Source organism: Portunus trituberculatus, chromosome 38 (assembly GCF_017591435.1).
Source record: "Portunus trituberculatus isolate SZX2019 chromosome 38, ASM1759143v1, whole genome shotgun sequence".
Lineage (NCBI taxonomy): Eukaryota > Metazoa > Arthropoda > Malacostraca > Decapoda > Portunidae > Portunus > Portunus trituberculatus.
The window spans coordinates 22612092-22627285 of NC_059292.1; the positions used below are offsets into that span (position 1 = coordinate 22612092).

At 36.6% G+C, this 15194-nt stretch overlaps 2 protein-coding genes across 2 annotated transcripts in view; both read right to left on the bottom strand.

The window, feature by feature from the left end:
- The window catches only part of LOC123514865 (ribosome biogenesis protein bop1-like), a 27213-nt gene extending 17965 nt beyond the window's left edge, over positions 1–9248 (bottom strand). The window contains exons 1-4 of the mRNA XM_045273126.1: positions 9090–9248; positions 3333–3858; positions 2476–2608; positions 1218–1422 (exon numbers count right to left, since the gene is read on the bottom strand). Of these exons, the coding sequence (XP_045129061.1) occupies positions 1218–1422; positions 2476–2608; positions 3333–3858; positions 9090–9161 (936 nt within the window). The 5' untranslated portion in view covers positions 9162–9248. The remainder of the gene's footprint in view (positions 1–1217; positions 1423–2475; positions 2609–3332; positions 3859–9089) is intronic.
- A 2847-nt stretch (positions 9249–12095) lies between these two features.
- On the bottom strand, positions 12096–14386 carry LOC123515059 (NADH dehydrogenase [ubiquinone] 1 beta subcomplex subunit 4-like). Its single transcript, XM_045273450.1, has 3 exons — positions 14219–14386; positions 12999–13142; positions 12096–12276 (listed from the first exon to the last, which is right to left on the bottom strand). The coding sequence occupies exons 1-3, from the start codon at positions 14345–14347 to the stop codon at positions 12208–12210; spliced, it is 342 nt and encodes a 113-aa protein (XP_045129385.1). The 5' UTR covers positions 14348–14386; the 3' UTR covers positions 12096–12207.
- Between the last annotated feature and the right edge of the window lie 808 nt (positions 14387–15194).

A 15194-nucleotide genomic window follows, 5' to 3' on the forward strand; every position in this document is an offset into this window, starting at 1 on the left:
GATATAAAAGACCAATGACCAATAAGTATGATTTTGTCAAACTGCTGCCAGAGAGTTCTAAGACAGATTGCATGACATTGCAAAACTGCCTCTACTACAAGAATTAAAAAGAGTCAATTTCCTCTGAAACTGTCAGAGCACCATCCAATCTAACTTACATCATCCAGAATGTACGCAATGCGTGGTGCCCAAAATGTATGCACATCCTTATTGGGCACCACACACTGTGTAATTATTGGTGTTCACCTTTCCATAAACCTTAAATTCAATACTCATGATTCCATCTGCTCTAAAGCCAATTGAAAACAGGGATTCTTGAGGAGAAGCAACATTGATCCACAGCACAAATAATTAACATATCCGTAACATACACAACTAAGCATACCAAACATATCATACTAACACAGACAGCACTCCTATATTCCATGCACTACAAAGGACTGGAACAGGCTTCCTCATTGTATTTTAGACAACAATACAATAGTCACATTCTCTAAACAAATATGCAATAATTTATCACAACCTCTCAACACTCACAGACATACTTGATTCACTTCCCTCCCTTCCACACTCAGATCCCATCCCCCACCAACAGGTTTACCAGGTGTCCCAGTTTATATTAGGACACACAATGTAGTGGTGAGGCAAAGGGAATAGGGAAGCTGCAGTGGGTGTGTTTGGTGAGGGAAAGATACACATATTCACCAGCTGGAGTCTGGTGACAAACTAACTTATGAGTCATGGCCTCATAGACTCATAGTCCAATGGTTCAGTGGCACCGACATAGTGAGTCAGACATGCATGAATATTGAATACAATTAGGTGCATATTGAGGGTAAACACTATCTGCCTTATAATCATATGATCAAATTCACATATCAAAAATAATAAATTATCAATATTTTGGAAATTAAGTCACATGCTGTGAGCAACACATATTGTGAACATGTATATTGGGGGTAATGACTGTATTCACAGAAACCCAACTTTACAAGAGATAATTCAAACACGGACAAATAATGATAAAGACTCACCTTACAGGAAACAAATAACATTGCTTTTCCCCAGGTATAGCTATTGAAATGAGCTGAATTATCTGTCTCAAATAGCTATTCTCTTCTCCCTTCTGATATAATGACTAGAAAATCTGTCATGGTGGTCATGTTTGGTTACTTACATACTCCTAATACTACAAAAGAGTTCATGTATCAACTGACCTTAGAGGGAATGAATGACTGCTTGCTCTCGGGCCGGCCAGAGAGCGGCATATCCATGACCTCATGGGTGAAGTGATCTATCCACGGGGCGTACATGTCGTAGCTTCCGTCGGGAACTCGGTGAGACATGATACGCTTCACTATGTCTAGATCCCCATCGCTGAGCCTCACATCTTGGCCTGTCTGCTTGTCAAACACAGTCCGGCTAGAGACAAACAAGACGTCAGTACCATAAACATAAAAGTAGTGAAGTCTTTCTGCCATCAGTTGTTTTCAGTCTATAAATTTACTGGGCAGTACAACAAATCTTATTTCTACTTACAGGTAACTCTCAATTTACGCGATAGATGCGTTCCAAGAGGCATCGCGTATATCAAAATTTGCATAAAACAAACATGTAATTCTCATAAGAAACAATAGATAATAGGGGGGATGCAGGATGTGGTCCAAAAAAAATTGTACAAAATACTCTATTTATTTGGCTAAATTAACATGTTTTTATCATTTACCATTTTAAATACTAGAAGTGTATTTAAAGTAAAGGGAAAAGCAAAAATAATAAGAGAAAACAACAAAACAAAGAATACATAAACACAACACTCACTGCATCACTGCCTTCACCACTCACACCACAGTCAGTCACTCTTCCTCTGAGCTTTACCACTTATCAAAAATAACCCCACACGCAGAAGATGAAGGACGTTTTGGGGCCATCTTGGTGAATTATAGGCAGATTGAAGAGATTCCGTCTGTACCTACTCAGTGCTGGCAGACTGCAAATGAGGCACGAGAAGAACGGAGCTCCCACCTATCGGCCAGCTGCGGAACTCTCTGGTGCGCAGTTTGAAATTGTGTTTGGTGCTCAGTTTGAAAATGCGGTTGGGCCAAATCGCGCAAATTAAATTTAATTTTTTCGGTCGCGTTATAACAAAAACGCGTAAATCGAGTTACCTGTATTTGTTTAGCATGAGATTGCTAACTTTGATTTTTTTATTCTGTGACAATAAAGTGCCTAATGTCAAATTGCCATTAAATATTTAAATATCAGTTGCTGCTGATACATCCACATTTAGTTCTATCACCTAAGCTTACTGTGGCCACAACCATCTCAGTATTATTCTTGGCAGTTCTCTGGTAAGACAGTCAGAAGCTGCCCTGTGGAACCCTATCATAGCAAACTCAATTAATATGCATGAAATGAAGCTAGAAACACATGGCTCTTGAGTGTACATTCTAGTTATGAGACAGCCACACTCACTTGTAGTCTGGGTTCTCCATCCTGTTGAGGAAGTTGTCTAGGGTGTCGCCTCGTTTGGGTTTGAGGATTTGTTTCCCATCGAGGTCATAACCAAGGTGAGGGTATTCATCATACCACTTGATGGGCACATTTCCTGTTGGACAAATACACCACGAAGAACGTCACTATTGACATGCTAATATGTAACTGTAAATACTTTGTCATGTTAATTTTTCTGTGAGGTTATAATATTTAAAAAATACTGTTAAACTATAAGTGAGATATACCAAATTACAGAAAACAGCAAGAGCATAATAATGTAGTAAGTCAAAATCTCTTTTCAGCAATATGATTTTAGCACACTTTCAAGTATGATAACTATCAATCATGGTCATCTTTCACATCAACACCTGTTCTGACTCATAAACTCAATATTAATGATTATTTTTTTCAATGTACCTTTAACAAAATGACAATACTGTACTGACACACTTTTTAACCAGGAGGCGGTGGTTTAGTGGATAAGGTGGTGAGCGTCCAAGCAGACGTCCATGCATAGGTTCGAATCCCACTACATACCACTTTGAAGCTATGCCATTTGTCGAGTGGTTTAAAGTTACCTACATGTCAGCATGATACCTAGGTTCTAGGTGGTTACACCAAAGATGTTCTTGGGTGGTGATATGGGCCCTAATATGGGTACCACTATAAATAAAATTGCCTGCACCACTAATGGGCAGAAGCTGAGCAGCACTTCCCAAATATACTCTTCAAGTATGCATACATGTGCTATAGGCCATAACATAAAAAATAAATAAATGAATAAATAAAAAAAAAAAAAAAAAAAAAAAAAAAATACACCTCTTCCCTCAACCAACCCATTGTGTTGCGCAAATCCTCTTCATCTGATGAATCCTCTTCATACTCGTCCTGCGTGCTGGTGGTTGGGGCCGGGGTGATGCCTGGAGGTGTGGCTGTGATTGGGCTGCTGAGGGATGTGGCTGCACTGCTTTCTCTTCCACTGATACTTGCTTGCTTACGCTTTTCATTTACTTTGCTTTTCACTTTCTTGAGCCTCACTTTTGCCTGAGGAGGATCATCTATGCCACTGTCTCTGTCTACCTTTGCCTCTGACACTATCATCTTTTCTTTTTTATCATTAGTTTCCTCCTCTTCTTCATCATCACCAAATGAATCTTCATCACTGCTGGCCTCCTCATCATCACCTTCATCATCATCTTCATCTTCACTTGCATCTTCTACTTCATCTTCATCAAGACTGTCTCCCTCACCACTGTTATTTCCTTCATCCTCCTCTTCACTACCACTGTCATCTTCTATATCACTTGCATCAGGATCAGAAGAGTCTCCTTCTTCCTCTCCATTCATAACCAGAAAATTTGTCTGAAAAAGAAATTCAAATTCAAATCCAGCTCTTTGGCTCTAAAATACATATTAAAAATAGGATAGAGAATAACTGTGGATACATCCTGTATTAATTCCACCATCTACATTAGTTTAGCCTTAGTTAATTTCATTATCTTGGTAGGGTTTTAGATTCTGCACTAAAAAGTGAAAAGTAATGACTGAACACCCTTGGTGTTCAGTGTAGAACAGGAGAAACAGAACAGCTGAGTTGACTTATGTGGAAGGTTGTGACAAGTTACAAGCTAGAGTAATTGAGTTTCATAGAAGAAGCCACACCATAAAAAAAAAGGCAAATATTTACTCTTACACAAATTTCTCAATTTCAGATGAAAATATTTTTATTTTAGTTTTTTATCTATTTTGAATGAATATGTGCATTGTTTTTGGCACAAATCATTACTTTTCACTTTTTATCCCTACCCTCTATCCCTTCAGAAAGTACTGTTCTGTGATAAAAATTAAAAAAAGCAGATTAACACAAAACAGACCAAAATCTAGAACAATGGTTCCCAAACTGGGGGAAATTTCCGCCTAGGGGAAATTTGAAGCTACCAGGGGGGAAATAATTACACTACCTACTAACTAAAAAAAATCCTTTTATTTGTTACTAACCGCTCTCTATGGCTATGCTTAGTTGTTACTAAATGCTCTCTATCCACTTTACTCTGTAACTATAAGTTTATCAGTATATTTGTACATTTGAAAAAATTAGTAAATACTCGTAGTCTCAGTGTGTTTTAACTGCTCTTTCTCTCATACACATGAAGGGGGAAATCTGGATGGTTGAACTGGGTGCAGGGGGAAATGACACAAAAAAGTTTGGGAACCACTAATCTAGAAGAAAATAGTTTCAACATGAAGTACCACAGGAGAAACAAAGCCAGCCTTCTTTTGGAGAGTATTCACTGTCACTAGCTACACGGGAAACAAGCCACTCCAGCCCCTAGTTCTTTCGGCCCTGGTCACCTCCGCCCATAGTTTTTCCAGCCCTGGTCACTCTGGTCCCCCAAGTTGCACACGCATGTAGGACCATGGGTGTTTCTTTCTTTTTTCTTTTTTTTTTCTATATTGTCAAAGTAAATAGAAATGTGGAAAATGTAAGCTTACAGTTCCATTCATATACAGAAATACAGTGGAGACTCAATACTCGAACTTAATTAGTTCCAAATGGCTGTTCGAGTATTAAAAATTTTGACTATTGATACCCAAGTTTAGAAAAAAAAGTAGCGGTTTAATTTTGCAGTCGCCGCTAGCACTGAAACAGGGTTAGCCTGTCTTTGATGGGCTTGTGTCCTGGCAAACACTTCTCTTCATTTGTTATATAGGTCGTGTTTGATAATTTTTTTTAAACAGGCCAGTTTTATCACAATTAAAGATCTGTTGTGGTTTAAATGCTCCTTATCCACAAATTTCTCAGCGGCAACTCTGTCAGCACTTGCTGCCTTGCCGTGCCTCACAACAGAATGAATTCCAGTTCTTTTCTTGAAATTCCCAAACCACCCCATACTTGCTTTAAAATCATCATTGGAGTCAGATGTAGTAACAGAAATAAGATAAAAATACAGCAGCCTAGTCTTCGCACAAATTATGCCCCTCTAACAAAGAATAACCAGCCATCTGCTTTTCGTTTATCCACACAATCAATAATTTCTTAATTTCTTCCACTGCCGCAGGTCGCTTAAATTGCCTTTTCACACCAATCGCCACATCAGCTCTTTTAATGAGCTTACTTCTTCAGTATTGTAGCTACTGTAGATTTAGCCATACAGTACTCAGTTGGAAGATCAGTTATTCTTCCTCCTTTCTCGCATTTATCAATAATCTCCCTTTTTCCTTTCAATGGTTGTCACTACATTCTTTCTTGCAGGCTCATCACTAACAAGCCTCTTTGGTGCCATTATAAGTTTCTAAATGAGGAAAAAAAAAAAAAAAAAAAAAAAAAAACTCCGGAGAGAAAGCACAGGACAATGTTATTCTTATGACCATGGAGGATCAACTGGCTGCAATGGCCAGCCCGTGGGGCGCGTGGGGTGGCAGGAAGATAAAGACCCTTTGTTTACAGCCACGTTGACAGACATTTGACTAGTAGGTATTTTTTTAGTATTAAGTTGAACTTTTGCGTTCGACTATTGAAATGTTCGACTATTTAGACGTTCGAGTATTGAATCTCCACTGTAATAAATAACAATGGACCAGTATGAGGAAAAAACAACAACTGTAGCCCTACAGTTGTTTTGGTCTCAAAACACAAGATAGCTAGAAGCAGTATGAAAAGAAGCAATTTTGGAGTAAAAAGCTACATAAAATCCATTTCACCATGGCTTCCTTCCCATGTGCTGGTTGCTCTGCCTTAGTACAGCCAAGGCAGTAGTGCAATGGGTGTGACCAGTGGCAATACAAAACTTGTGCTTCTGTTATTTCTCAGAAGGATCACCACCGTATGGTCTGCAAAGAACTTAAAAAACAGTGTTGCATCAAGTGCTCATTGTCAGAATTCACTGGTACAGAATGTTATATATTTTTCAGTTCATTGTAGCCGTATTTTGCATGTTTGGCATCTATGATCTAAATGTTTCACTCATATTTTGTTCAATAGTTTTAAGTGGATATAGTTATCAGGTTTGTAATTAGGTAGATATTATAACCAACAGCTATTATTTCACCACAATTTTTAACATTTAATTGCACGTTACAGCTAACATCCGTCACTCACTTCTTAACCACTTCACTTCTTTAGTTTGACTGTCCTATCTGTATTTTGAATATTTCTTTAGTGTTTTGTTTAATGGTTTAGCTGTTAATGGTTGGTGAGTAAAAGAGAAGTATAAGTTTTAAGAAAGTAATGAATTGGTAACTTTGTCACTACCCAGAATACACTTCTAGTTAGAAAATTTAATCAATATTTGACAGCGGTACTGGTATTGGAAAAAAGAACTAATGAAACTTACTGGTGCACAAGAGGGTTAATGCATGTTGGTGACAATTAAAAATAAACACTGTTACAGCAAGGAAGAATGTTACTTTCCACCAATTTGTTTGAACAATTTTCATCATAGTTTCATAAGTAAACAATGAGGCCAGAGTGACCACGGTGGGAGTATGGAATGGCTAGGGTGGGAGGCTGAAGTAACTAGAGTTTGGGGCCGGAATGACCAAAGGCCGGAGGAACTAGAGGCCGAAGTGACTTGAAAGTGCTACACACCATTGGCTAACCTAACCTATCTTACATAATTAAACCTAACCTAATCTTAACTCAACCCCTTCTCGGCAGCAGGACAGATGAGTGTACTACCAAATAAAAAAATTGTCTATATAGCTACAGACTCTTTTGACTTTCATCCATACAACTATAGTATATAGTTTTCTAGCAAATGGTATTCTAAATTGACATCTATAAATAGACTCTGCCACAAAACTGAACAAACCATTGAATCTATATACAAATGTTATTTATGTTTGATTGGTGATAATATGTCAATATAATTTTATGAATATTTGGAGGTACTTACATCCAGGACTTGTGAATCTGGTGATACAGTGGAAATAGTCAAAGCAACATCCATCAGTGAGTGATACCTTCAAACGAACTTAAATATTCTAAATTGAGTCACTTCTCTCTCTCTTTTCAAAAGAAGTAAAATAAATACCCTGATTGACAGTATTAATTCTGCATTTCTAATTGGCCAATGGCTGCAATCTCAAACAATAGAACCAATCACTGTGATCATTTTCAAGATCGCACAAATGTTCAGATGTGACAAATAAGCACACAGACACATACACCTTCACCAGCGTGCTTCCATCACTGGAGCTGGTGCATCACTTCCCACCATCAGCATGGCAACAAGTGAGCTCATTTATGATAAATATTTCAAATCTGCAGTCAACGTTATATACAATATATATATATATATATATATATATATATATATATATATATATATATATATATATATATATATATATATATATATATATATATATATATATATATATATATATATATATATATATATATATATATATATATATATATATATATATATATATATATATATATATATATATATATATATATATATATATAGAGAGAGAAGACCCACAAAAGGACGGTTATCTTCATTATATCCATTTCACAACGTTTCGGGAAAGTACATATCCCATCTTCAGGTACAAAAAAGCAATCTTAACAAAAACTCCAAGTCACAGAGAGACTTGGCCTGTTGGAGGTGGAGTCTTTGTAGTTTCCTTGCAGTGGATATAATGAAGATAACCATCCTTTTGTGGGTCTTCTCTCTCCTGTACCGTGTACGCTATAGACGCCCTGTTTTTCAAGTCATGTATATATGTATATGTATGTATATGTATGTATGTATATATATATATATATATATATATATATATATATATATATATATATATATATATTTTTCAAGTCATGTATATATATATATATATATATATATATATATATATATATATGACTTGAAAAACATGTACACGGTACAGGAGAGAAAAGACCACAAAAGGACGGTTATCTTCATTATATCCACTGCAAGGAAACTACAAAGACTCCACCTCCAACAGGCCAAGTCTCTCTGTGACTTGGAGTTTTTGTTAAGATATGAAGATGGGATATGTACTTTCCCGAAACGTTGTGAAGTGGATATAATGAGGATAACCGTCTTTTTGGGGGTCTTCTCTCTCCTGTACTATATATATTTATATTTATATATATATATATATATATATATATATATATATATATATATATATATATATATATATATATATATATATACATATATATATATATGGGTTCAAATTACTCAGAACGAGAAGCTCTATATGATGAGAATCGTAAGAGGCAGATTAATTAAAACCCAACAAAATCTCCCATAAAAAAAAAATTTAAAAAATACTTTCATCCCTCAACTTGGCAAGGGCAAGAAACTTGTTATTGGATTACCAACAAGGTAGTCCACCAGGTGACTGCAAGATATGACCAGGGAGTATCAGAGATGCATAAGCAAAATAATAAAATAACATTTATTTACTAGTAATGCGAGTCCACCTGCTTATATTAGTGTTTGTCATAACAGTAAAAGCTGTTTCAGATACGACACCCCAATAGGGCGCCTTCCACACCTCATTATCTCACATTACCTCTATATCTTGACCAACACTACCATTCATCCCCTCCTTACCTTGGAGTCATCCTCCTCAAAGACAGACTGGGTGGTGGAAGCGATACTATCGTGTTTCCTCTTGGCACTCATGGTGATCACTTCGCCTTCTTTCCATGCACGTGTACCGTGGAGCCGCTGTAGTGCTGCCTGAGCCTCACCAAAACACTGCACCAAAATATCGACATGTCATGATTTTACCTTGGCTTTATCTATCACTGATCTTTTTTTTTTTTCTTTTTGTTTTATTATTTCACTTGAATAATTTTTTTGTAAACATTATAAATTCAGATACTGTAAAATATATTTATTTGTTTATTTTAACTTTTTTTTGCTATGGTCTTATTATATTACGGCACTTGATTAACTTACTTAGAACGAAAAAAAAATGGTTATCAATGCTTCAGTAAATCTTACCAATAAATAGGGTGTACTGTTTCATAGAGAGGTTCATCTGTGAATCTCTGCCAATCTCTACACTGACACTGAGGTCTGAGGTTTTCAGGCGGCTCTGTGCACACATTTTTTGTTTTCCACTAGAGCAGAACTGTATGATGTACTGGAGGCGCTCCTTATTGTGGCGCCTCTCCATAAGAATGTATATTTCTTTATTGACAGTCGGGCTGCATTGTATGCCCTTCAATCCATCTCCCCCATGGACTGTGATCTACAGTAGTTAATAAGTGTCTTGATCTCATCCACGCCCTAAAAGGTGCTGGTGCCACGGTCCATTTCACATGGATACCCTTTCATGTGGATATCTCGCTAAATGAAAAAGCAGACTGCCTTGCTCAGTGTGCCCTACAAGATGACACAGTGGACCATGGCACTGAGCACACTCTGGGTTATGTTAAGAGTAGCATTAAGGACTTCGTACATAGCATTAGTGATCAGTTGGAGCTTTGTTGCCATAGGGGCAGTAGCACTAGTCTTCACTATGCACTTGTCTTCCAGAGCTGTGCTTACACCTACGGAAGACACACTGTATCACAAGACAGAGTGGCAATGAAGCTCAGATTAGAGTACAAATATTCTTGGGAAGTCAGTGCTTCCCCTGGTGTGTGCTGTGTGCTATGTGCTGCACCAAGGGGACATACTCTGCGTCACAATATCATGGAATGTCCTCTCATTGCTAAATTTAGGCCACAAGGTCAACATGACTTGTATAGCCTCATTGACCATCTCCTAGACTCAACCACTTTCAGGGATATACTCAGAGAATATCCTCAGTTTGCTCCCAGGCTGTAGGATATTTAGGCAATAAGGTGTGCAATATCTGTATTTATTTATTGAAGTACTTGTATTCTTGTTATGTATACTGTCTATTGTTATATTTTTCATACTTTAACCTTAAGTCTTTGCCTGGGGGGGTGGGTGGCAAGGTCCATTCTCCTCTTTTGTTGTATTTATTTATTAATGCAACAATAAATGTATCAATCAATCAGGTTTGGCCACCTCTGTCTCTATCTCTTCTACCACTTCTAACTATCCTGGAGGAGAGATGATAAATTTCTTTCATTCGCTTTGAAATCACTGTGTGTGTGTGTGTGAGGAAAACTGACTAAGGGCAACAAAAACGACTGAACAAAAAGACTCACTGGCACTGATATGCCAGTTCTCAAACAGAATAGGAGAAATGTCTTGAAAGTTGAAACCTCCCTCTTATGAGTTTAGGTCATAAGTAGATGGAAATACAATAGCAGGCTGGGAGTTACGGAGTTTACCAGAGAAAAAGATAAATGTTTGAGAATACTGATTAACTTGCGTTAGAGAGGTGGACAGAATAGAATAAGGGGAGAGGAAGAAGTCATGTGCACAACCAAATGTACAGTACACCGAAGCAGTGGAAGAAGGGTTGGCATGCAATTAGCAGCAGCAGAAGAGCATTTAGTCGGAAAATACTCAAAATAGCAGTAGAAGTTAGCAAGAAATGCAACATTGTGATAGTGACAAAAAGGCTGAAGATAGTCAGTCAGAGAAGAGTTGATAGACGAAAAAGTGCGCAGGAAAAAAAAAAAATCACTGGTTTTCTAGACTAATACCGCTCATTTCCACGTCAAGTTTGTGCAGTGGGTGCTGATGTGCCCCTATTGTCGCACCAACTTGTTGCTGAGAGTAATACAGGTTGTGTTTATCTGTGTCAGAAAAGGTGAGGGGAGATGGGGATCAACCTGCCGCTGCAGAGAAAGAGAGTGTCACTCAGAGGAAAAGCAAGGGGGAGGGGGTTGGGGAATAAACTGATACCTCTGCATTATTATAATACCATAATTTTATAATAATCCTCCCCTTCCCCAGGGAAAGAGGGGCAGGGGGAGTGAGCACCAATGGATTGTTCGCCCAGGATGCAAAACTAGCCAGGACCTCCTCTGATTCCACCCTATCTAGGATAACAGAATGAGTGGAACCATCCTCCCTCCATTCATGCAAAGAATACTCCATACATGGGAAGATAAAGGTCAAAATAGCCAAATGGGAAGCTGGAGGGAAAGACACTGGTCAATGCCACAGCCTTCCCAAGGTTTTGATGAAAGTATATTTTTAGGAGGCCTTTCCATAAACTCTTTTATCCCAGACAAGGCCAAGATTAGTTAGGTCAGCACTTCATTATATGCTAGGTAACAATACATCATGTCTGTTCACGTTATTGTTGCCCTTAGAAAATCCAACCAACTCACGACAGCCATTTGTTCACCACCAATCAAGGTTCAAAATGACAACAGCTAGTAGTACAGTCACCATACATCATTCCCATTATAATCACTGTCATACAACCACTAGTCTCACAGTGAGTTGCCATGCCACTGTCCATAGTCAGTGCAATAAACACTCACCATTCCTATCATAACCAGTGTCAGGTAACCATCAGTCTCATCACAGAGGTCTAATGTCCCTTTTTTTTTTTTTTTTATGCTAGAGGGAAACTTGCCAAGGGCAACAAAATATTAAAAGAAAAAGGCCCACTTAAACTGCAAGTTCCCTAAAAGATTGGACTGGACTCACCACTTCAAAATTAAATCAAAATATGTATGAAATCTATAATTTATTAATACATAATATACTGTACAATTTTCCTGTTAACATAAGAAAAAGGTGATGTTTATATTTTCTCAATGTAAACAAGGTACACCCTCACACTCCCTTAATAGAACTTGAATTCACGGTCAGCATACGCCACCTGGCCAGTCCTGATCTTCTTCTCAAACTGATCCTGAAATTATGAGGGAAAAATTAGAAAAACTAAAATAAAACAAAAAAATGAATTTTTTTTCATTATATTAATGTTATGATTGTTTTCCTGTTTACTCTGAAGAAAGTTATGGTAAAACTAATTGACAGGATGATTGGGAATTCCTTAAATATATATATGAGTGACTTGAACAGCAAGAATACCATGAATGAAGGAAGATGGCAGTACTTGTGACTTTCAAACCATATCAGCTTACATTAACTATAAGTGTATAATGATTTGATTCATCATAGAAGCTTGAATTTAGAATGTATGAATATTTACACATTCCAAAGCCAAGCTTTTACAGTGAATCAAATCATTATGTACAGAGCAAATGTGTACTGTCAATGTGAGCAAAGCTGCCTTCTTCCTCCATTCATGATACTCTTGCTGTTCAACAAACTTGTATCTTTAATACATTTTCAATCACTTTATCAATTAGTTTTAGCCTAAGCTACTTTTTTTCTTGAAAGTTAACTTGAAAACAATCATAACATCAACAAATATACTAATCTTAAAGAAACAATGTGGAGATGAATACATATCTACACTGGACATTAATGCAAGTTGAGATGTGTGGCAAGATAAACACACCAACAATAATTTCTCCCCTTAATTAAGCTATTTAATTACATTTAAATTTTCCTTATGAAAATATAAGAGTGTGAGAAAGCAACTTGTCATCTCTCCACATGTGTTACCTTGTCCCTCTTCAGCAGCAAGCCATAGCCAATGATGGGCACAACGATCAGGAAGGTGCCGATGAGTGAAGTCTTGGGGGTTGGCCGGAAGAAGTCATATTGTGTGGCTCGCATGGACATGAACCGCTGCAGGGCTGGGTCAAACTGTGAGGAGAGGGGGAGATGCATTAATAACTTCACTGCTTGCTGTTTTTCAATAAAAATAAAAATAAAAACAATAATAATAATAATAATAATAATAATAATAATAATAATAATAAAAAATAATAATAAGTTCTGCCACTTGTCAAGTGGTTTAAAGTTATCTACGTGTCAGCATGATACCCAGATTCTAGGTGGTTACACTAAAGATGTGCTTGGGTGGTGATATGGGCCCTAATATGGGTACCACTATAAATAAAATTACCTGGGCCACTAATGGGCAGAAGCTTAACAGCGCTTCCCACATATACTCTACAAGTATTCCTACAGGCGCTATAGGCCATAACGTGAAAAAAAATAATAAATAAATAAATAAAAATAAAAAAATAATAATTGTCACTTTACAATCTACAGAACTTTGCCTTGTGAATTCTTAAGGAATCAAAAAATAAAGTCATATATATGTACATAAATTTTCCATTCAATTACTACATTTCAAAGAACAAAAAAACAAATAAAAATAAACATGTAATGAAAATACATACCTTAAGTTTAAATTTAAAGCAAAAAAAAAAAAAAAAAAAAAAAACTCAACAATTCAATAGATTGTTGTGAAGAATAAGTAAAAAGAGAGAGAGAGAGAGAGAGAGAGAGAGAGAGAGAGAGAGAGAGAGAGAGAGAGAGAGAGAGCAGTAATATGCATGTCTAGTGTAAGCTCAGAAGAGAAATTATCAGAAAAAAAAATATATAAAAAACAATAATAATAATAATGCATAATTGCCTATATAATAAGAAGACAATAACAAGAAATGGTGTACAAAAAACAAACCAGAAAATATCTGCAGAACGAGAGAAATAGCTAGCAAGAAATAACAGAATAGAGAAATAATTAGAAATAGTCTGCACGATAAGAAACAAGGAAAAGATCCGATAAGTAAGAAAATGATGTACCAAACGTGTGTGTCAATAGTAACTAAGAAAACGAGGGAAATAATTAAGAAATGGACTAAAAATATGAGAAATGAGAAAGCCAGTCAGCCATTCCTTAGCCCCTGTATCTTCCTGTTCCTCCCACTCACCAGGGCGCCTCCCTCCCCCGACCCGTGGCGGTACGGGTTGAGCACCTGTTTTTGGTACTCCCTCTTGATGGCTGCCTTGATAGCCGCCCTCTCCTTGATCGCAGCGACACTCTCGGGTCCGTCTGCCATGTTGATCTCTGCCGTCCGCCGACTCCTCAGGGATCTACCGTGTAAGAGACCCGTTTCATCCACTTCTCAAATCTGTCTATCTTTAATTTTTCTTGTTGCTCTTGAGTTACAAACTATTTTCTTAGTTTATTCTATCTTTGTATGTTGGTCCTCTACTTTTATACACACACACACACACACACACACACATATATATATATATATATATATATATATATATATATATATATATATATATATATATATATATATATATATATATATATATATATATATATATATATATATATATATATATATATATATATATATATATATATATATATATATATATATATATATATATATATATATATATATATATGCTTACTTGAAGAAAATTTTTTTATATATAATGTGTATCATTATAATAAAGTTGTAGAACGCTGGAAATTTTCTTTAGTCGAAAATTTCCTTATTTCTGTCAATTTTCTCCATTTTTTGTACTTATGAAAAAAAAATGGCTTGCAATGGATGGCCATTTACCCATACTAGGTAGACTCTTTGGGTATAATTATTCCTTAGATCATCCACAAGGAGACCGCAGCCACAAAAAAGTCTACATTCCTTTCTTTCATGTTGTCATCCTTTCATTCATTCTCCTGCCACACCTTTCACTTACTCTCCAATTTACTTTTTTGGTCTCCTCATGTACCACACTCGATACTCTCTGTCACCTTATTTTGCCATTAGGAAAACTGAAGAGTTAGGGAGAATTATTCTGATCATTTAGTGCATTTTATCTTATAGAGTAATAGCCTGTGATCACTCATTTTCTCTTGAATCTTAATCCAGTACAAGCCTTCAA

Coding starts and splice junctions, on each gene's coding strand:
- LOC123515059 (XM_045273450.1), bottom strand. CDS start 14,347: ATGGCAGACGGACCCGAGAGTGTCGCTGCGATCAAGGAGAGGGCGGCT. Junction 13,143..14,218: donor CGGGGGAGGGAGGCGCCCTG/GTGAGTGGGAGG, acceptor CTCTCCTCACAG/TTTGACCCAGCCCTGCAGCG. Junction 12,277..12,998: donor TGCTGCTGAAGAGGGACAAG/GTAACACATGTG, acceptor TCATAATTTCAG/GATCAGTTTGAGAAGAAGAT.